The 24,679-nt window shown below is 38.1% G+C and overlaps 1 protein-coding gene across 1 annotated transcript; it reads left to right on the forward strand.

The window, feature by feature from the left end:
• LOC113097164 (contactin-associated protein 1-like) lies at window positions 1-21,615 on the forward strand. Its single transcript, XM_026262370.1, has 24 exons — window positions 1-390; window positions 7,971-8,072; window positions 8,845-9,038; window positions 9,272-9,425; window positions 10,080-10,283; window positions 10,360-10,544; window positions 10,677-10,829; window positions 11,605-11,866; window positions 12,031-12,180; window positions 12,440-12,611; window positions 13,492-13,598; window positions 13,684-13,803; window positions 13,881-14,084; window positions 15,079-15,235; window positions 15,775-15,902; window positions 16,144-16,317; window positions 16,420-16,638; window positions 16,722-16,961; window positions 17,687-17,929; window positions 18,003-18,130; window positions 18,220-18,313; window positions 18,401-18,631; window positions 19,093-19,137; window positions 20,434-21,615. Exons 1-24 carry the CDS (start codon window positions 327-329, stop codon window positions 20,631-20,633), a joined length of 3,930 nt encoding a protein of 1,309 aa, XP_026118155.1. The 5' UTR covers window positions 1-326; the 3' UTR covers window positions 20,634-21,615.
• The last annotated feature ends 3,064 nt before the right edge of the window (window positions 21,616-24,679 follow it).

Here is a 24,679-nt window from a genome sequence, read left to right on the forward strand (position 1 = left end):
CCACCGTCTACACAGACCATACGACTCCACACTCCCTCTGTTTGTAATAAAAGAGAGTTTATATCTGTATTTCGACCAGATTGCCACAACTTCCCAAGTATCAAGGAATTTGGTTTAATGAAAGTATGCGCGCTCCCGCCAAAGCGCAGCATCAGCACCACTATCTCGCGCGCGCTCCCGCCTCTAGCGAGCGAGTCTATCGCCATCCCGGCCGAGAGAGTTAAAGTTGGCCGAAAGGACGGATAAACGATGCTGTACTGTCCGGTGACGAGGAGAGGATAACATTTGATTTGCTCATCTAAGAGAGACTCCATCTCCCGGAGAGGATGGATATCAAAATTCTTGCCCCAAGCCTTTTACTCTTTCTCGCTTTTCAGCATTGCTCGTCACGTAAGTCAAACCGCAGATGCAAAATGCAGTGCAAATTCAGTGTTTCTTATTTGCTATGAACGTGAATGTTATTCTCTGTCAGAAAAGGTGCATCAGTAATACTATGACATAATGATTTTGATCTCAAAATTGCTATATTTGAAGCATGTATTGTTTTAAATCCGCGTGAAATTGTAAAATATTTTGCTAATCCATATTTAGATGAATAAGTCCAGAGGGTTTCGGCTGAAAGTAAAGCACAGTTGTAGTCCTTAGTCCGGGCTCGCGACTTAGCCTGTGACTACGGACTCTTTCTGCATTGCAGTCCTTCTGCGCGCTCACTTGAACAAGTTTCTGCATGGAAAGGTGCGCCTTGCGCAGGGGACACGCGCGAAGGACACACCGTCCTGCTGTTAAACAGAGACTCTTGAAACATGTATTCGCGGAATTAGCCGTGTTTTTAGTGTCTTAATGGGGGGAAAGTTGAGATTGTCGGTGCATTTGAAATGGCGTGGCTCGCATTGCGTGAAGTTGCTTGTGGGAGCAGCCCTATGCGGAGACAGAGGGCGGGCGCATTAACTCACCGAAATCCCAAATTCACATGACGTAGAACACTGCATGCGAATCCTCACGTAAGGTTACCTTCAAGACAGCATTTAAATCCTCAAAAATCTAAATGTTTCCTAACTCAAGCAGTATTCTGTTCTATGATTTAATAAATCTCTACAAAATACCACAGTTAGGTGATATTTTGGTGAAGCAAGAAAGCTTGTGATGTTTTAATGTGTATGTACTTAAAATTATTTGGATATTCATTCTATAATTAAGGGGGCATTTAATGTATATTTATTCAAGAGGTTTTCTCATATTTTGCATATGATCTCATATCAATAGCACTCTTTTTCAGTTTGCTTAAAATTACCCCCGCTGTCCCTTAAATAACAGATCTCCTTGTTTACATATCAGCTCTTATTACATTTTTTTTTTACAAATCATATTACATTTGCTTATATTAATTAGTAACTGTTTTTCAATACAGTGTTTGCATAAAGCATAATAGTACATTGTATTTTGAAAGAATGAGTTTTTGTGAAATCCCAAAAGTGGGCTTTTGCTAGGCTCCCACTTCACTACTTTGACAACAATGAGAGCTTCAGTGTGACGTATTGTGTAAAGAAGATAATCCAGGCAGCACTGAGCAGGGAAATGAGACCGAACAAACAGCGTATTTGGCATAAATCTTTGGAAGGGAGTGGAAACTGTCCAAACTGAAAACGGGTTCTATGTCAACACAGAAAAAAAGCCTTGAAAATTCCATTTTTATTGAGACTGAAGATGCCATGTCTGTCTGTAGGCTGATTTTAGGCAGGGTGGTTGGTGAGATGATGATAGAGAGTATAAATGTGTTTTGGATTTGAAACTGGGCTACAGATTAGATCCAGAATGGAGGAAGGTGAGATTCTTAATCTCAGTGAGGTTCTCTCCTGGTTAAATAAAGGCACAAAAAAGGTGTAAAAGATTCAGGTGACAGGTTTGTGTGTATTTTTAGTCTGTGTCAAGTGGGTGTGTGCGCACTGTAGAAAAATGTGCTGCAGTGCCTTAGACTGACTCAGTATTTTGAAGTAATCTTTGAGCTTTTATTTCATTCAAAGACTGCCATCTACTGTGCTGCAAGTCCTGTTATGAATAATTCATACCAACCTGATCCCCCCTGGTTTCTATTCACCATGCTAAAAATTTAGCCATAGCCTCTACACCTATATGATCATTCAAATCTCAGGCAGCCCAAACAGATTGATCTGAACTAGCAATCTTAGTGTACTGCGGCCTCCTCCCAGTGATGAAAGATAGCTCATGTGATATGCACTTGATTCTCCTACAGCAAAGTGCTGCATCAGCCTGCAGAGACTGGGGAGTGCCTGTAATTCAACACATGTGTTACAGAAAGAGACAGAGAGCGAGAGAGAGCGAGAGAGAGAGAGAGAGAGAGAGAGCATTCAAGGAGCCGCTTCACATGTGTCACTGTTCTCTCTTATCTTTGAGTGGAGAGCAGCCAAGGTCTTTGGAGGAAAAGAGAAGGAACAACTGAGAGTGAAAAAATAACATCATAAGGGAGTGAAATGGTACAGTTTAAAATTTCAACAAGGTATTTTGCAAAAATTAAAATCACCACTTTGTGAGCACAGATTTAGTGCATTGGAGCAAGAGACAGATGACTTACAGGTAATCAAGACTTAAAGGGATAGCACACCCCAAAATAAATATTCTGTCATTAATTACTCATCTCATGTCGTTCCAAACATGTAAGACCTTCCTTCATCTTTGGAACTCAAATTAAGATATTTTTGATGAAATATGAGAGCTTTCTGACCCTCACAGCAACACAACTGAAATGTTCCCAGACCCAAACATAGCAAGGACATCTGTAAAATGGTCCATGTGACCTCAGTGGCTCAACTTCAATTTTGCAAAGAACAGAACTAAGTACACAAGCAAATGAGGATAATTGACAAGGCACAGGTGAAAAAAATGAGGAAACAGACACAAGGAAAACAAGAATATCAGACATTAGGGAAAACTGGGTCAAGGAACACACAAGGGATGAAAACCCTCCCTCTTTACTATGTAAGAAAGCTGATACAGCTGAGTGTCAAGCTTTCCACTTTGTTGTTGTTTTATCCTTAATCCTACAAAGCCTGTACTGTATCATGTTTGTGCATGCTTATTCATGTTGGTATACATTATCTCTTATTTGTGTTGCCTTTCACTGCAATATATATATTTTGCAATAAAAGCTTAATGTATCAAAAATGATGCTCAACAAAACACACATCTGCAAACATTTTTTTGTTTTTATTGTATATATTATATATTCATTTATTTTATTATATATTTAATAAATTGTGCAACTGAAAAAAAACCTTCATAGTTTTAAATAAATGTGTTATCTGCGAATTTGAAGTGCACTTCTTCTTGTTGGAATGTTCAGTGTGAACACACTATACTATAAAATGGCATAGTGCACAAGTACACAAACTGGGACACACCTCTTGTTTTAGCCAGAATGTAAAGCAGAATCACTTGTGACCTTCACAGAGAACACAGTCCCAGAATGCAATGGGAGACATTCACTGGGTAAAAAAAGAAGGTAAACAAAACAAGGGTGGTTTATATTTTATAAAATACTGGAAATTATTTATTATAAATAGCCCAGTGTTCATCCAATTTGTATGTATGCTGTGTTTTTATGATTAAATAATTTCACTGTGCAACATGCTAACATCACGCTACTGTAATCAATAGTGTGGCACGCATGCTGTGCTATTTGCAAGGTGTGCACAATTGCTGACTGAATAGAGCATTCTGAATCCATCACTTATCAGCTTCCATAACAGTTAGGATGCTCCTATAGAAGGCTGCTGCTTATGTGGGCTATGGGAAGAAAGGTAGCTCACTAGTAGGTTTTGGAACAAAGCTTTTGTATTTAAATAGCATGTCTATGAGCAAGTCTCTGCACATATCTCCATGACCCTGTCATTGCTTATTCCCAGTTTACCTCGCAGCTCTTCTGCACTGAGCGCTTTAATAACTGCAATGCTTCTCCTGCAGGGCAGGCACTCCTCTCTGCACTGCACAGCTACTGGTGGGGAAAGAATAGCACAGGGTGGAGATCATTGATCTCAGAGCTGGTGAAGAGGGACAGACAGTCTCTGCATCTCATATTTTACAAAGATAGATAGGGCTGGGACACATTCAGTCGATTCATTTATCTGCCTAATGTGAATCAGAATACTGCACTGGTGCTTTTGGGACAGTATGAAAGTGAGGCTAATCTAAGACGAGAACCTTAAACATGGATCTTAACATGGATTTTTAAGCTTATGCTTATGGCACTAAAAAGTTAAAATGACATGCCATACAGCCAAGTATGGTGACCCATACTCAGAATTTGTGCTCTGCATTTTTCCTATCCAACGTGCACACACACACACCATGAACACACAGGCCATTTATGCTGCAGCACCCAGGGAGCAGTTGGGGGTTTGGTGCCTTGCTCAAGGGTACCTCAGTCATGGTATTGCCGGCCCCAGATTGAAACCCACAACCCTAGGGTTAGGAGTCAAACTCTCTAACCACTAGGCCACAACTTCCCCCTATATTATTAAATTTATTTCAATATATCAATGTCCAAAAACTACAGATATCATAAAATTCCACAGCATGAATAATTGTTCCCCTTTGACTAGCTGTGTATCAAGGCCACATCCTGACCAAACCCCCCCCCCAAACACACACACACACACCACACACCTTCTATGAACAGCCAAGGTCATTGTCAGTCAGCATGTCTTTCACTAGCAAGTCAAATCTCAGGAAACAGATGTGCAGCTCTTTCATTGGATCAGCTGGAATAAAGGAATATTCACAGGATGTTTCCACCACAAGCCATTTCTTTCAGAAGACTTTCATAATGGAGTTCATGGTTTGATGATGCCGGCTAGTCAAAGGCTGAAAGATGACAGAGCAGGGGACTGTGCATCACATGGGAATTGAAATCACTTGAGAATAAACTAGATGACTCATGCAGTATTCTGTTATGTTACTTGCTTTTTCTCTCCATTTCTCCATTTCTCGCTCTCTTTCTATCAAACTGTTTCTTTTCCCCCTCTGTTCCCTCACCGGCAGTTGCAGTGTTCAGAATACTAATAACCTCTGCTGTGTTAAGCAGTCTGACTCCAGCAGTCTCTTTGTGGTAGCTACAGTTAATACCTCATTGAAAAATTCACACAATTATATAAGAACATTACATAATGGACTTCTGTTATTTTAGAAGCTAATTATAATCAAACAAATTAAGCTTGAGCCAATCTCAACTGTATTCTTGAGAAAAAAAAAGGATTGTAAGATTATACGTGAAATTATTAATGTAATTTTGGAGGAATACGCCCATCTAATTTTCCAATTAATATCCCAGTATAAAAGATAGCCTCCTACCACTTCCATTGTTAGTTCTTTCGGCAATCCTCCTCCTCTTCCCCATCTCCTCCTTTTTATGCATATTAACTTTAAGTCTATAGGGGGGCTATCGGTGCTTGGGATGAATAGTCTCCCTAAGCCATCCATAGCAGACATCAAGCTAAATGTGTTTACCCTTAATGCTAAGATTATATGGGCACACAATGGGTGTATTTATTTATGAACCATTCTTCCCTTTAAATACATCTCCGATGGTGATTCAATGGGAAGGACCGATGAGCTGCAGCCAGAGGAGGTGATGGCAGGTTGACACCTGACCAAGGCAGAGCCAGAGGGATGAGGAAGCCCAGTGGATCGACGGCTGATGGTGGAGATTAGGGAGCTAGGAGCCGAGGTGGAGCTGCTGGGTCTACAGGCTGAGGCGAAGTCCGGACTTCGGAGGCTGGAGGTGGAGGTGATGGACTCTCTAGCTATGGTGATGCTGGAGGATGGTAGAACGGAGCTCACACCATATTGATGGTGGGCTGAAGGTGAGCAGAGGGGCTGCCAGATCACAGTGGTGGATGAGGCAGGAGTGGATGGGTTGGTGGATATTCATGAGCCTCCGGGCTTTCAGGGCTGTCCTCCAGACTCAAAGCCCACTCCTGGCTGGACTTGGGGACTGAATCTCTCTCGTCGCTGGACTGGGAAACGGGAGCCCACTCTGGACTGGACTTGGGGACTGGAGACAATGGAGGGCTGGAAAGAACCAGCAGTGACAAAGGAGAAAGGAGAGGGGGCAAATCTTATTTTCCCAGTCAATAAGGTCCCCCTCGAAGTCTAGTCACCAGCTCACCCTCTGTTGCAGTGGGCAGAGCTCCACTCTGCGCTCTCACTGTCCAAGGCTTGCTCCCTCGAGGTGGGCACTGTCGCACCTGGTCTGACAGGTTAACTTTTACATCCAGGGGGATCCTGTACTCTGTCGCTCAGCTTTGCGCTGGCTTGTGGATCGGGGCAATGTTTGACATGTTCTGCATTGTAAAAAGTGCTATATAAATAAGGGTGACTTGACTTGACATTTAATATTCAAATGAACCCCATAAAAATACTACTCTACTGTCTGTAGGCTGTTTGCTTGTGCTTTTCTGTAGAACCATATGAACTATGATACTTCTATAAGATATTATATTATCTCCATATTTGTTGTTCTTCTCCTAAACCTGTTGTTTATTTGGATAAAAAACATCTGATACACAAATAATTGTTAAAGAATACAGTATTTTAGGAGGAGGATACAGTATGACTTATGTTGTTTATAGACCAGTGCAATCATTTTGTTCATGAATTACAGGGCCTATTTGTCTCTGTCCACATGTCTGTGTCTTTTCTCTTGGTTGTCTTTTCATCTTGTTAGCTTGTCAGCAATCTCTCTTCATGTCCTCCTTTCTTACTCCTGTTGGTTTGTGTGTCATCTGTTGTTAGATAGGTGAGGTAGATGGGCATGTGAGATGCGATGCCATTTGGGCTTATGGCTTTATTAAAGCTCTGTTGAGAGGGTGAGATTGAGGTGGCTTTATCTGACTCTGCCGTTTAGATTAGGCTGAAATGTTGCCAGGCCTAATTGAAGCAGGGATTTGTGCAACAGAGGGACTGATGAAATGACATGGCAAGACTTGGTAAAAGGGCCTTATTAATGTTCTATCTATCCACTAAGTCACACACATATTTTTGTATGTAACAACTATGATGCATGTTTCACACATGATTCATTTGCAGTGCACATTTATGTGCACATATATGCAACGGATCCTCAGCTTCTTTATACCACAAATAATCTATTTATTTTCAATTATTCTGAAATTAAATCTAAATGTTGTTAAAGATAATGAAAAAGCTTGTTCATTATTGTGAACAGAAGATTTTTTTTTATAATATAAACAGTCAGAAAAGGACCTGAAGGTGAAGGAGGAGGATACCAGAACTGGAAGTTAAGAGCAATAATACAATCTTTGATAGATGAATTTACAGTTATGCTGTAAAAATTTAATATTCCATTCATTACTTCTTAGACAGATTTGCATATTAAGTTGCTCAAGCAAGTGGCAAAATATTTAAACATGGTACTTCTTTGTTTGAGATTACAGTAATTTTCTTTCAGTCATGAAGATGTATATGTTTTTGTTGTTTGTTTTGGCAGTGAATAGGGTTACATGGTAGATTATATGCCATTTTGAGTGCAATGTCAAGTGTCATTGTTGTTCATTAGGCCTAGTAATAATCTCACCCAGAACAGCCAAAGCATTACATTATGTTGACCAATAAGCGGTTCCAGGCAATTTTTCACTTTTGAAATCACAGACACTCAGTTCTCATGAAAGAGTGGTTTTATTGCGCTTGTGGTGGTGCTATATAATAGAAATATTATACATAACAGAAATGAAAAGTATTTATTGCAGGTACTTTATGTACATAACTTAGTTTTATTTTGTTCTTCCGTTAAAATCTTGTGTCAGAAGTAAAAAAACAAAAAACAAACTCATTTTGCTTTTAGGATAATGCTCTCATAATTCATTCATAATGCTTTTATGAAATGCTGTTCTTGTTAATTGTTTCCAGTAATTTTCTTTCTCTTTCTCTTTATTCAGGGCCATGCTTAGATCCACTGATCTCTCCGCTCTACGCCTCCTCTTTCCATGCTTCCTCCAGATATAACTTTTTTTACTCTGCACACTTTGCCAAACTGTATGGTAAGTGACTACACCATAAAAAGCATGGGTTGCGGAAATAAGTTGGAATAGATCTCATTGAGAATAATGAAGTGAAGTAATATTAACCTCCTCCTCTGATTTTTTGAATTAGCAGATACATTGTAAGCCACTACAACTACTAGCAAACTGCTGGATGGGTTGCCTTTTGAAACAAAATATCTGGCTTTTTGTGAATAAAAGCATTTGTAACTATATCTAACATAACGGAGCTATGAATAAAAAAGAAAATAATATAGTGTATAAGAAAAAGTTAATGTCACAAAATCACTTGAAACAGAGTTGAATGCTGCACTAAATGCTGACTTTTATTTTATTTTATTTGTTTGGTTTGACCTTTCATTAAATATGTAAAATAAGATCTGCTGTAGACATAGACATTTAAATAAAGGGGATTCTATAGGCATAAATTTAATTGGTTGGTGGAGAAAAATAACAATTTGAACGTTTTGCTTTATTTGAAGTGCCAAAAACACACAAGGGATTTGGGAAATTTCTGTTTATTGTTTAGAACTCAAAAATACAAAAATAATATAGACTATTTAGATTTTTTTTCAATATCTATCAATTTATGAATGCCCAAATAGGGACCAAGGCCTTACCAACTATAATGGTTCCTGCAGCCCATGACAAGAATGGCTCGAGAATGTGTTTTATTAACCAAATTTCTCAAATGTTTGTGTGATGATGCATTTGTAAATAACTTTGGATCAAAGCATCTGCAAAATGAATGAATGTAAATGTGATGATGTAGGGAGCAGCGGCTGGTCTCCGTCCCCTCGGGACAGGCAGCCATGGATGCAAATTGACTTGGGGAGGAAGTATCGTATCATGGCCATTGCTACTCAGGGTACCTTCAACTCTTATGACTGGGTCACCAAATACATGCTGCTGTACGGGGACCGATTCGACGCATGGACTCCATACGTCATGAAAGGAGGCAACATGGTAAAAATAATCTATGCTTTATCAGTGTTTGTCTTATTTGTGCTGATCAATGATCTTGATGTTTAGTTGTTCAGAGGCCAAGAGGTCATGCATTTGTATCATTTTTGACTCAGAATTTAGAGATTACTTACGTTTTTGATGTAGGATTAGTTGTAGGCGAGAGAAGCGGTTTGTTTGTTAAATGGGGCGTAGAATTTATAGAGCCTCTAATAGCAGATTTTTGAATCTCTCAGACGTTGCCTGGCAACTGGAATTACTACCAGGTGAAGAGGAACGTCTTTCATTATGCGTTCACTGCCAAACATCTGCGCATCTATCCCATGGGCTGGAATACTGAGAACGGAGGCAAGATCGGCCTTCGCGTAGAGTTCTATGGCTGTCCTTACGGTAAACTGCTCACTGAGTTACTGGCAGCAGCTTATGTTTTATCAGCTGCCAGGAACTTTATCTTAACTTGATACAGAAAATGTTTTGTAATGTTAACCGGTCCTTTGAGCTGTACTGCAGAAAATAATTCTTTAATCAGTATTTTGGTATTGTTTTCTAGTAAATATATCCATGTGCTTTAGAAGTAAAATGGCATAAGATCATTTTCAGACAGAAAGGGAACATACTATATCATTTTTATATTTACATTTTTTTAAGGATTTTTTCATATTAATACTGAAAATCATGAGTTTGTGTGTGTGTACATGCAGTGTGTCATTTAAATGTTAATATCTTTGCACTGCATAAAATAACTATATTTTTTCTGGATACAATATCAAGCACTCACACATACTGCCTGTTAAGCTTATGGATTAATTGAATATTCATTTGTCAATTCAACAACTACTGTATGAACATTGTCTTATGCTCATTTATGCAAGCTCGAAGCAATTAGGGAGCAAGTGTACCCCTTGATGATCTGGGTTCCTGTCATTCAACTAGAACTAGACAAACTGGCGTGCCAATTTTGTGTCTGGTTTTTAAGATGAAGAACATCTTCCAATACAGTTTCTGACAGTCTTCTTTATACTCTTTGACCTTTGACCCTAACAGACTCATATGTGATGCAGTTTGAGGGGGATGACATGGTGGCGTATTCATTCCCACGGGGTAGAATGAGGACACTTCAGGACCGCTACGCTTTAAACTTTAAGACCTTGGAGAAGGACGGTATTCTCCTGCACAGTGAAGGTCTGCAGGGAGACTCCATTACCCTGGAGCTAAAGACTGGACGCCTCTACTTACATATCAGTCTGGGTAATGATCACAAATCTATCTATCTGTCTATCGTTCTAACTGCAATCACAGGCCATGTATTTCTGCTCTTTTTCAGGGAGTAGCACTGTCCATAACACCAATGGGATGACCACAATGATGCTGGGAAACCTGCTGGACACTCAGCACTGGCACTATGTCACCATCAAGCGCTACGGACGAGAGGTCAATTTCACCCTGGACAGCCAGACAGAGACTGCTATCCTCAACGGAGAGTTCCAGTACCTTGATCTGGACAAACAGGTGTTATGTTGGATTAAACACATAGACTATTGATGCACACTTGACTAAATGACACACATTTGTTCAGAAGATTTAAATGTAGAATCAATGTTCCCTGCATCCTGATCACAGCAATTATCCATTTCTCTTTAGATTTATGTTGGTGGCGTGATTGAGAAAGACGTGCCCCATCTGCCTGGTAAGGTCAACTTCCGTGGCTGCATGGAAAACGTATTTATCAATGGAATCAATATCATCTCCAAGACACAGTATCAGGAGCCTGAAATTCGACTAGCTCCTAAAAAGGTATGCTATGATTTCTTTACATTCACACTACCAACAGCAAGAGCATAGTGTGGGTGAATTATTAAGAGATGAAGAATCACTTATTTTTAGGGTATTATATGTAATTTCCACACCTAAAATAAATTTTACAGTCCCAGTATAAATCAAGCTAAAAGGCTTCTCTACAGTGGCCGTCCTTCACAAAACTTAACATCTGCCACAGTTTGATCATAGGTAGAATGCAAAATGTTTCAGTACAAGCATTTCATTCAAATGTTATTTATACAATATTTCAAACCTTTAACCCAGGGAAGAAAATCAACCTGTCGCAACAGATTAAAATCAGTCCAAATCGTGGAATAAAAAAGCAGATCTGGCAACCCTGCATCCAACACGAGCGGCATCCAAAGTGATTTAAATACTCGGCTTATTGATATCGGCTACCTGATGTGCGAAAATTATATGCAATATTATAATGTCTGCATGAGCACACAGTAGCTAATGGTCAGAAATTCAGCGGGAGCGGGATTAAGAAAACAGCGTGCATGGCTCTAACACAAAAACGCACACAATGAATGGCGACTGTAGAAAGGAGAAGCCGAATCCCAGACATTTTGGGACAATATAGAAATCCAAGCTGGATGCATTTTTTTTTTTAAAGAGGACATGTCCGGGGAAAAGAGGCGTATGGTCATCCTACATATTATGTCACATTTGGATGACAATTGTATTGCTTTTGAAAAATATTTGTAATATTCATTTGTACATTTCCATCTTCTCTTCTGCCTTTCTTCAGAAAAAGATGCTTTATACCTGCCGGGATCTCCTCTGGAAGCCCATGACCTTTGCAGGACCGAACAACTACCTGCAGCTCCCCGGCTTCTTCCGGAAGAACCGTCTGGCAGTGAAGTTTAAGTTTCGCTCATGGGACTACACAGGGTTACTGATGTTCACCAGGTTTGCAGATGAGTTGGGCTCTCTGGAGCTGGGCCTCAGTGAAGGACAAGTCAACGTCACTCTAATGCAGCCTGGAAACAAGAGATTACGCTTCGCTGCAGGTATGATCGAGGACTGTGTCCATAGTTTTCATTATGACACTTTGAACTCTGTTTCTATAAGAGAGGACTGAACAGAGCCCTTTAAGACCAAGAGTTTAGCAGAACCAACACCAGATATAATAGATACAGTACAGTAAATATTATCCTATTTCGCCTTGTCTCAGGGTACCGTCTCAATGACGGCTTCTGGCACACAGTAGACCTGACCGCCAAAGACAACTTATTAACGATCACTATAGATGAAGATGAAAGCTCACCACTGAAGATCACCAACCCCTTCATGGTTCGTACAGGAGATCGCTATTTCTTCGGGGGTAAGTAACAGAATCTAAGGAGGATTAGTCTGTTATGATTCAATGCCACATGACTAAAACGGAGTCTGTAAAACTGCCTCAAAAATCACTGTGAAACAATGTTAGTGTTTGCAATATTATGTATATTTCATGTTATACATAAATATGCATATGCCATAAATGCTAATGTTTCTAATCTATACTAAATGTGAATGCATTCAGTGCCTTTCAGTTGCATAGCAGATAACTCGATTAATTTTCCACGTCTGATGTGCTGCAGGTTGTCCTAAGACCAATAACACGGCACGCTGTGTGACCAAGCTGTCTCGCTTCCATGGCTGCATGCAGCAGATCTTTATAGATGATGAGCCGGTGGATATAGATGTCATGCTGCAGAGGAAATGGGGCAGATATGCCGAAATCCTGCTGGGCACCTGCGGAATCACTGATAGGTGTGTGTTTGTGTGGTTGGGCTTTGCCAACACTGTCCTCGAAATTAAAGAAGGATGTAAAATACAGAATGGCTTCTGTTGGAGAGAAGTACACTTGTAGGACATATCAGTAGCTCAGCTCTATAAAAACAATATATATCAATGGGAAGTCACCACCATGATGTGAAAACTAGCATGCATGTGTGTGATATGAGTTGAGTTTAAGTGTTTATTTCTTACGTCAAAGTCTAATGCCTTGATCTGTAATAGGCAAACAGGATGAACATAATAAGAAAAATGTAAGTGAAAAAAAAACCCAGTACAAATAGCTAAACAGTCCTTAATATAGATTTACTTTAGAAGCTATAAATGACTTCTTTAGTCTAATCAACATGATCTGAAACCAGAAAACATCTGTCAGTGGGGTAGGACAATAATCTTGTTTTGCCTTCAAATTATTAATATTTTCACAAGATTTTGTATCTTGATTTACATAAGTATTCATACTGGATTGGATTACAAAATAAAAATACAAATACATTTTTTTTCCAAAGTGTCAGTTATTGTCAAAAATATTATTAATAACAATAATACAAACATACAATCATATAAATACTCATAAAAGAGAAACAAAGCCTCACAAAGGAGAAAAACTAGATGGATTAATCACTGATAAATCATAAGATGATTAAATTATAAAAATAACAACAGTTTTTTGGTTTTGAGCTTAGAATATAACCCTCAGGTTGATTCATCTCGTATTAGTGTCACCTGCAAATCATATTTTGTTCAATAGGCAACAACAGTATTGGCAAGAAAACATGACATGCCCAATGTAATATCTTGAGACGTGCATTATTAAAATGTCGACCGTCTCTTGTTGTTTTTATTTTTTTCACAGATGCAGTCCAAACCCTTGTGAACATGAAGGCAGGTGTATTCAGTCCTGGAATGACTTCCTGTGTGTGTGCAACAACACCGGCTACAAGGGGGAAGTTTGTCATAACTGTGAGTGTCCTTCATTGAGGAGATTCCTCTGTATTGACTTTTTGTTGGTAAAACATGAGAATCAAGCCTCTCTCTGTCATCTCAGCGGTCTACAGGGAGTCATGTGAGGCCTACAGACTGAACGGGAAGTACTGGTCAGGCAACTACACCATAGATCCAGATCTGAGCGGACCACTCAAGCCTTTCACCGTCTACTGCAATATGTGTATGTATGAAGTAAAACTGAAGCAATTTAGAAAGATTTTTCACAACATGCTGAGGTTTATCCTATAATATTTTCAGTGCAAAAATCATGGACTGTTATTGAGCACAACCGCATGAAAAGCACCAAAGTGAGCGGCTCCACCATGGATCGACCGTATATTGGGGACCTCCAGTATGTAAATGCATCGTGGGATGAAGTCACTGCCCTAGCAAACACATCTTTATACTGCGAACAGTGGATTGAGTTCTCCTGCTACAAGTCACGCCTCCTCAACACTCCAGGTAAGTTCAAAAGCTTAGTCACTCTAAGTATGTGATTAGACTCCTGCACTACGTTCCATACATTCTGTAGCTATATGAAATATTCAGTGTAAAGTTTTACTCATTATTCACTGAAATCCTCATTATTAACTCATTATGTGCTGAAATTCTTAATCTCTTGCAATCACCAGCATTCACAAGACAATTAGCAATGACCAATTAATGAACAAATTATATTTTTGAGCTGAATCAGTTAATGCAGTACACAAAATCTGGTCTGGTTCTGGAGTTCAACTTACTGATTCAAAATCTAGTCATAGCAGTTGACAGCTCACTAGACGTATATAGTAAATACAGTATTTGAGTTAGCAATGACTTATGCCTTGAAAACACAGGGAATAATGATAGATTTATGATGTTTCTTCTTTAATTGCATATATATATATATATATATATATATATATATATATATATATATATATATATATATATACTGTATATATATATATATATATATATATTTGGTGCTTGACATCCCCAATCCTAATTCACTTTCATTATATTGAAAAGAGTGGAAATTGTGTTCGTCAACAACCTATTGCATTCCACAGTAAAAATGAATGTATTTAAATGTTGTGTTACAGTGTACTCTATATGCAGCCATCACTATGTATCTAAAATATAGCATAGTAGAATAAGAAGGAACTATAGCTGTGAATTTTAGATGTCTGTTAAAGTATTGATCTTAGCTAGGATCTTAAGGCAATCAGTGCAAAAACACTCGATGGTCTGACTCAGCTGAACTGCAAGGAGCTTGCACGTAATTAGTGTCACTGACCTTCTCAGCCTTTTTCTCTGCTGAGTAACTATAGGACTCGTATCAGTCAGCCTTTACCATTGAAATGAGTTTACGTAGTAGGGGCCAGTTGTCATGGTTCCCTGCTTTGTGAGACTGACTTGCCCACAGTAGGAATGCACTGAGTGTTTCTTTGGTTTTATTTATTGTTGTAAACAGGTGGACGGCCTTACACTTACTGGATTGGTCGGCATAATGAGAGTCATGAATACTGGGGAGGAGCTTTCCCTGAAAGTGGGAAATGTGGATGTGCTGTCAATCAAACTTGCACTGACTCCAAGTACTGGTGCAACTGTGACGCGGACTACCGCCAATGGTGAGAATGAATAAACAAATCAAAACTGTTTTTTATTATCTAAGCATGCCTTTTATGATGTCTCTATGGTGGTGTTTTATATTATATTGAAGATAGAAAATAAATGGACCTCAGGGAAGTTTTATTTTGCAAATAATTTCAAATAAATGCTGCTCTTTCTATTAAACAATGAATCCTGAAAAAAAAATGTGTCTCAGTTTCTTCAAAATTGAGAAGTGCAGTGCAATAATAAGAAATGCTATCCAAATCAACATGTTAATATAAATGAAGACCAGAGTAATGGGGCTGAAAATTCAGCTTTGACATCAAAGGCATAAATGCCATTTTAAAATATATTCAAATAGAAAACAGTTATTCTAAATTGTAATAATATTTCACATTACTACTATATTTTTAATCAAATAAATGCAGCCTTGGTGAGCATAGGAGAATTCCTTCAAAAACCAAAGAAATACATCTAATCAACCCCAAACTTTTGAACAGTAGTGTATAAATGCAAGCTAAATATTTACTTTGAAAGGCTGATTTCCGTTCACCAGGCACTCAGATAAGGGCTACCTGTCGTTCCGAGACCACCTGCCTGTCAGGAGGATTGTCATAGGAGACACGAACCGCACAGGTTCAGAGGCGCGCTACAGTGTTGGGGCACTGTACTGCCATGGAGACAGTGAGTAAATGGATGAAAAGTCTGTCTAAATAATAAGAAGATCCTTTCTGACGTGTGAGTAAAGGGAAATGTACAATCATTTGATATATCACAAGATAAAACTTTAAATGAGCCTATAGGGGCATTATTTTGATGGTTGACCGAACATATATTTACCAAATAAATAAAGAAATGAACATAAAATGTTGATTTGAGTAATGTATATTTGCACTGATTTGCTGTTGGGAAATCCTTTTCTTAGGGAGTATCTGGCACACTATAGCGTTCACCAAGCCCACCTATCTGTCGTTCCCCACCTTCAAGCCCGGGACCAGTGCTGACATCACGTTCCACTTCAGGACCTACCGAACTAACGGAGTGTTTGTGGAAAGCTCAGATGACCACCTGCGTAATTTCTTACGAATTGAACTCAATTGTGAGTGCTGTTTCCATGGCTGAGGGACTGTAAATCCCATTGAAAAGCCTAAAAATATATGCTGTATATCAACTGATATCATCTGATGTCTCCTTTTCACAGCTACAACTGAGGTGATTTTCATTTTCATGGTGGGTGATGGGATTAGAAACGTGACCCTGCGCTCTCCTAAACCTCTCAATGATAATGAATGGCATTACGTGGAAGCTGAAATCAATGTGAAATTGGCACGTCTCAAGGTTGATTTCCTGCCTCCGGCCATTCACAAGTTTCCGGGCCAAACCTACATCACTATGAAGTTCACACAACCACTGCTCGTAGGTAAGAATCACAGAGCTGGAGTTTCTAGCAGAGTTCATATGAAAACATTGCTTTAAGCAGTTGATACCATGCACTGTATTCAGGGGCAGCCAATCACACCTTAAGGCCTTTTCTGGGTTGTCTGCGTGGGCTGAGGATGAACGGGGTGCCTGTGGATTTGGAGGGTAAGGTTGACGAGAGGGCTGGCATACGTAGGAACTGCACCGGAGCGTGTCTGAATGCCTCCATACCGTGTCGAAATGGAGGCCAGTGCATTGATGGCTACGCTTCATACATCTGTGACTGCAATAACACAGCCTTCGACGGCTATTACTGTCATTTAGGTGAGTTAACACACATTTGCATTTGCTCTCTCACACTTATGATGACACAAATTGACATGGCACAAAACAGACTGCAGCCGTTTCATAATAAACATATGCAAATTTAAAATGATATCTTTTCATCCTTATGTTGAAAAAAAATACTAATTATTACAAATGCATTTTAATTTCATGAAACCGTGATTAGGAGATTTAAAGGATCAAAACTGATTCAAGTGACGCATGAAAAATTTGAGGAAACTGGTGCCTCTGAGAATCTGTTAAAGAGAGATTCACTGGCTTAAAAAAAGAGAGAGTGACAGATTTTAGCTTTTGGGTCCACTTTCCATTTTAAGCATCTAAATCCAGACTAACAGTGACGGATTTGTCTGTTCCGTGAATTAAACTGCATTGTTTTGATAATCTGTGGGAAAATTCAAGATCTTAGTCTTTGAGCTGATTTTATTTTCTTCAGTAAATCTTAATACACTCACCTAAAGGATACATAATGTGCTCATCAGGTATAATAACTTATTATTAACTTCTTTTACTAAAATATTATACAAACTGTTACAAGTCTATTCTTTTCAAGTCTAAAGAAATGTTATTAAGACAAACTTTTTCTATCAAGTCCATTTTTATTTACCTAAAAACAAGTAACATCATCCTCACATGTGAGGATTGGCCGTGAGACATGACCTGACATAAACAGCACTGTGATCTCTGCTTGTGTCACATCCTTTTAGATATTGGGGCATTCTTCGACGTGGGAGCGTGGTTGCGGTATGACATCCGCAAAGAGCCGATTTCCTTTGATGCATGGTGGGCGAACTTTTGGATAGAGCCTCACTGGCACAACTTCACCCTCGGCTACAACACGACAACTGACGACATAGAGTTCAGCTTCAGCACTCTACAGGCCCCAGCTGTGCTGCTGTATATCAGCTCCTTCAGCAATGATTACATCGCCGTCCTGCTCAAGAAAGATGGTAAACACACACACATAATCACAGCGAAGCATCCGAAACGTTAGCTTTAGCACTGATGTCACCACCGTTGCAGGGACTCTTTCGCTGAGATATCGGCTTGGGATAATAAGCTACAAATTTAAGCTGACTGACAGAAACATGGCCGACGGCTTCCCTCATTTCGTCAACATCACCCGACACAACTACACCATATGGACACAGGTAGGATCTCAAACTAGATCAAACTACATCTAGAGTTATAAGCATAGCAAAAGTGCACTGTTTGTATGTGTATTTGCACCTGGATCTAGGTGGATTACATGGATCCATGGATTGAGAAGTTAATACCGGGAGAGATTCCCAGATTTGATTCACCGAAGTCGATATTCTTGGGTCGAGTCATGGGTAAGATGAGCATATTGATCTTAACTTGTTGCCTGGGGATGAAAAGTTGCATTTAATAGACTGATCTGATTTATTTTCTTTTTCTAGAGGTGGGAGGTGTCGACTACGAAATTCAGAGGCACAACAGTCCAGGTTTTATGGGCTGTATATCAGGGGTCCGATATAATATTTTTGCTCCACTGAAGGCTTACTTCCGACCCAATGTAACCAATCCACCGGTGACGACTCAAGGATATGTGGTGGAGTCTAACTGTGGGGCGTTTCCCCCTGTTTTAGGATATGTCCCTTGGGAGGATGACCCCTGGTTCACTGGCCTGTGTAAGATTACATATCCTGACATTCGCATGATTGCCTTCTAACATACACTACCATTTAAATGTTGTTGTTGGGGTTTTTTTTGGAAAGAAATTAATACTTTTATTCAGAAAGGATACATCAAATTGATTTTGTAAAATCACATGACACTGAAGAATGGAGTAATGGCTGCTGATAATTATATTTCAAAGTATTACTGTTTTTTTTTTTCAGATCAGATGAATGCAGTTAGATGCAAGACTAAATGCAAGACTTCTTTCAGAAACATTTAAAATCTGACGTCGAAACATTTGATTAGTAGTGAATAAGTAAATAAGTGCAGGGTGAAGTAAAGAAGATATGGTCCAATGTATTTACTTTTAAGCAATTTATTAGTGTTTTTTACTAGTATAGTATATGATTATTGTACATTACACTGTGATTTAAAAGTTGGTTTTAACCCTGTGTTTTTTTTTTCTTTTTAGTCTTTTATTACATTCATGATGATGTTACTCCTCCTTGGATGACACGTAAGTTTACAGTCACACTCATTTTATTATCTTGTAGCGCCATTTTTTTTATTCCTGTCAGATTTCCACCATCCTCCTAATAAAAGTGGCAAAATTCTTTTTTTATGTATTTACTATTCTGTTCTTCTTGCTTTTCTTTGTCTTTAATTCCTATTCAGCATGTCAGGCAGTACTGCGAATCATGCTGATCTTCTGTTTGTGATGCTAAAACCTGTTTTTAAAATCCTCTTAATTTGCAGAAGACAGGATTAGGGAACATTCATGGGAATATAAGCTTCTGCATAAAGACGATCTTCTACACGTGACAGAAATTTGGTATAATCAGTGATAATACGTCATATACGCATAATATACTGTATGTGGAATAAATCAAGGTGTAATCAGATCTTTACAAATGACCATATTTCAAAATATGTCACTGTTACATTAACCTGTTAATTTTATTTGTTGTAAATGTTTTACAGAGCTTCTATTATAATACTAATGCGATAATTTCAAAAATTAAATACTCGTCAAGACAATACAAAAATAAATTTTTTCTAAATGAACACTAACATTTTCCTAAAGAAATTTATCAGAATCCTTGCTCATCATTTGCAATTATTCATCATTGCTTCACTCAAATCCTCTTTTTTCTGTCTGATTGTCATCTCTTTTCTAGGACAAACAAGACTTGTTTCTCCCACATACACACACACACATACATACACACACACACACACACTTAATCCTCCTTACCAGAGGAAGCAGTTCTCACAGCAAAACAGAAAATCTACAAGATGTCAAGATGTTAAAAGAACAATTCTGTCATCATTTGCTGACTCATGTTGTTCCAAACCTGTGTACTGTTATTTTGTGGAACACACACACAAACACACACACACACACAGAAAAAAAAAGAATTTTGAAGAATCCTTATGGCGCTCTTTTCCATAATAACAATAGTGACCACCTCAAATGTTGGTACATTTTGGATTTTTGGAAATCATAAAATAATCCATATCAGTTTGGTTGCATGAAAACTCTCCATTTGTGTTTCAAAGAGAAAAATATGACAGTAAAACAGGTTTGGAATAGTAAATGATGCCGAAAATGTTATTTTTTTTGGCTGAACTAACACTTTAAAGCTTATGAGTACATTTGCGCTGACAGTCAGCAGTCTCTCCTTTCAATTCTGCAACATGATACAAATTATGTTTAAGCCATCATTTGCAGACGGCTCAACTAGAGCAGCGTAAGAGTATTAAGCTTAATGCTAACAACTGCTCTCTCTGTCTCTGTGTCTTTTCTCCACAGTAATCGTGACAGTTTCTCTGATGCTGCTCTTCCTGATCCTGTACGGCCTCTACATTTACCTGTACAGGTATAAAGGCAGTTACCACACTAATGAACCCAAGCAGCTGGAGTCCCCCAGCTCCTCTCGACCCCTCACTGATACTCTGCGCAAGGATAGAAAGAACATGCCGGAAATACAGGAGGAAAGTCCCAATGAATAACACAGACTGAGAAAAAGAGAGGAGTGCTGGTGATTATGAGGGAGGTACATGGTGAAGACTGAGGAATGAGTTGCTAATCTGATTTTTGTTTTGTTTTGTTTTTATGTATCGTTTGCCTTTATGGTAATGTAACTATATTTATTTTTCTGTCCCATTATTTTTACAGTGTAATCTGATATTTGGTGCTTTTGGCAGGGTTCAAAATAAGCAGGCTAGAGACAATTTACCATCTGATCAATGAGCACTAGCAGTGCAGGCCGACTGAAGTGCCTCAGCAACATTACAAGAAACTTTGAAAGATCAATCCAGGGTTCCCACAGTCATAGATATCAGGAAACATCAGGGTATTTAACCATTTTTATTTCCAGGCCTAGAAAACAGTATTGGGAATGATTACAATCGTGGAAAAGTCTTGGAAATGCGTGTTGTAGTAAATATATATTTATATAGTCATGACCATCACGATGATATTTTATTGTGTGCAATCTCAATAGAATTGTTTTTACAAAATCATAATAATAATAATAATAATACATTTCATTTAGAATGTGCTTTTCTCACACCCAAAGCGCTAAAACAATGTAAAAAAAATATAAATTAAGATCCAACATTCAATGACACAATATCAAACAGCAAAATAAATCAAATCGAACCCATAATTAAAAAATTATGTTTAAATATCATAAGCAAATGATTAAACTTAATTCATGTTCATTTCTGTAGTCTGTAATATAAATCTTAGTAGTAATGACCATCTCAAAAATGTTTTATTGGTTACAAATTCACTTTTTGTGAATGCAATCGCAATAAAAAATAAATAAATAAAATAAATGTAAATCCCAATTGGCTGGTAAACCAGAAAAAGGAAAACTGATAAAATTTTTGAAAGGAAGACATTCCTGTAGTCAGAATATTTTTTTTGTTGTTGTTTTAGTTATGCCCAGAAAACAAATAGCAAACTGTAATAAAAATCTGTTTTATATAAAAAAACAAAAAAAACAAAAACATAAATGATTGGGAAAATAGACAATGAATTGGTGTAAGGGTGTGGGAACCCTGTGTATACTAAGTGAAAGTTTTGGCTCATTCTTGTGTACTGGCAGAAGTAGTGTGTTTGATAGCCATGTTGTTGTGTCCATGAGAGAATCTGCACAAAATGCACAACAACCTTCAGAGTACAGTGCTTGGAAAATGTAGACATGTTCACACATATCTGTTCAACATCACTGAATCTTCATTAACGTTTGGAGGAATTAGCTCACACATAGCTAATGGTAAATATATATATATATATATATTTGTGTGTTACTACTGTCTAAATTTGGTTGCAGCGCTTATAAGAGATGAAGAGTCAATGGCATTGAATGGCCTCAGCTTCTTTAGAGCACAATGACATTAATGTGCTGAACAATAACGTGTCTGGGGATTTCAGAAATCAAAAACTGCAGAAAGGTGTTTTTGTGATAGTAGCCATATCACATCTTGCTTTGTGTGGTATAAGATTCATAAAGATTAGGAGATTTTTATAAAAACCACACAGTAGTTCTCACGAAACAAGCTGAATGAATTTCAGCTCCCTGAAAGATAAACATAGAAGTGTTTCTTGACTAATGCCCAGTGAGTAGCTGTAATGAACAGGGTGTGTTGTACTGTATGTCTCCACATGTTCCTCTCACTGCTGCTACAGCAACACACACCAGCCTTTTCAAGCCCTTCTCTAGACTCTTTGACTCTGAAATAATGTTTCGGTTTATATTTTACAAACCTAAAAGTGCATGAATGAGGGCAGGTAAAAACTGCATTGTGTCGGATTCTAATGATGCCACAGATCAGCGATTGGAAGCTGTTTTTCCTGTGGGCCAAAGAAAAACAATATTGTTTCTTATACCAGAATATAATGATGTCATACTTTTGTTCAGTCCACATCATATTCATGTCACGTGATTGATGATGAAGCATTTTAGACCAGTGATTCCCAAAAAGGATGTCCGATATACAGTATATATAAAAACTAATTGGGTATAATATCTTTTTTTCAGTTCATTTAAAAAAAGTACAAATAATTTTGTAATGTATGCAAGTTTTATATTTTTGAGGTGTTTTCCGACCATAATTCAGGTTTTTCTTTAAAAATGACATCATGAATTAATTTCTAAGTGAGGATGGGGTAATTTTGCCTTATTGATGGGTCTATTGGCCTATATAAGAAAAAACCTGTTTTGGACAGTCTGCACTGTTTCTAGTGTGGAGCTTCTGTGGGCTGAATGTGTTCACTCAGCTGTGGAGCCTATAATCTTTACATTGATCAGGAAAAGGTAAACGAACGGTGTTAGCTTTGGATCAACAATAACTGAGTGATAGAAATACTAAAATGGCATCTTTAGAGTATTAGAGGAAAGGCAACCTCAATGTGTTGTGGTGGTTTGTTACAGGTGGATTTTGGACAGAAATAATCATAAAGCAGCTGATATTTTTACATGAAGTCACATATGATAGCTTTCTTAGCAAGTAACACTGAACAGTTCAGCACAAGTCTGATTATCGAGGTCAAGAGGCTTTCACACACCACAGACGGTCTGTGGATGAAAGACTCCCATGTAAAAAGTCGTGGTTTTTATCAATTCATTCGTGTGTTTGCTGTAGGACACCATTATTTCTGCTGCTGCTGCTGCTTCTTAGCTGTTTTGATGGTGGTCTTAGCAAGAGCTTAGAGCACTTCCATCAGCTTTCCAGATGTAAAATGAGCTATTGCAACAAAAGAGCAAATATGTATTGTCTTTAGAAGCTATGCATTTTGCATGACTACTGCACTTTTCATCGAAATGCAATAAGAAAAAGAAGAATCCGCTGCTTCCAGAACCAGGCACATGTTCTTTAGTCTGTTTCTTTAACATAGCCATAAGAGCTTTTATCAAAGAGATCACATAATATCCACCCACAGAATATGCTGTTTATGTATATGTATAAATAAAGTGTACTTCTCTTTTTATCATTCTAATTTGTATAAAAAAGGCAGGCATGTGAGAGTATTTTGAATAGATGAGTACTGAATGAATAAGTCCAGCTTTAACCTCATGACCTCTGCCAGGTTTTGTGTTGTTTTCATTCTCTTTTTTTAATGTGTCCCTCATTCTTTCACTTCTTCTCTTCTTTCGTCCTCTAAACCAGTGGTTTATGGACTTTCACTTCATTTTTATTTTGAAGAGTGTCTTGAATGAAGAATGGAATGCTACTGTAAAGAAATATTAAATTTAACAGGGACAAAAACCTCTCAAAGAGTGTCTTCCTACTTGACATTTTCTTTAAAACTACGCAGTCAGTATAAATAATTGAGCACCAAAGTCTGGTGATGGTCAGAGAAAAGTAGATGTAACCCCCAGTCTGTTCCAGATGAATGTTAATGTGAAATGAGAAGCGAGTGGACAGTGTAAATGACTGGTGTACTAGCTTGTGTCATGTATGTTGTGTAAATGAGGTATTGTGTGTCATCTGTGTTAATACTGTAGCTAATAAGAGAGTTACCTCATTGACATACATTTAACTGAATGTCTGAAGAAAACAACAACACTGATCGATACATGAGATCCATTTGTTTCATTGGGAGAAATGTATTATTAATAAGCGACCTTCACCTCTGTTTTGTAGGGAATTGTGTTTTTTTTCACTTTATATTTAATGCATTTTTTTTCATGTACATACTGTATAAACCCACTAATTCACTGTGAAGTAATTTCTTCATCTTTTCCAAATGCACTTCATATTTAGCACAAATCTGAAATCTTGTAGGCCATTTATCTCGTGGAAAAAGAATTCCACTCTGACCGTCATGTCGGTGATAATAGTAGCTGTATGTATCTTTTCTGCAAACAGCCAACTTTGTTAACAGTGGCTATTTCATGAACCTAACCCACTGTTTCTCAGGCAATTTATCCATAGTGAACATAACAATTCCATTTTTTTTTTAAAGTAGCATCTATCACAATTTTCACTGTAAACAATATGGTATTTGTTGATATTAGTACTTGGTGCAAACATACCATTTAAGT

This window comes from Carassius auratus, unplaced genomic scaffold (genome assembly GCF_003368295.1).
Source record: "Carassius auratus strain Wakin unplaced genomic scaffold, ASM336829v1 scaf_tig00216128, whole genome shotgun sequence".
Taxonomy (NCBI): domain Eukaryota; kingdom Metazoa; phylum Chordata; class Actinopteri; order Cypriniformes; family Cyprinidae; genus Carassius; species Carassius auratus.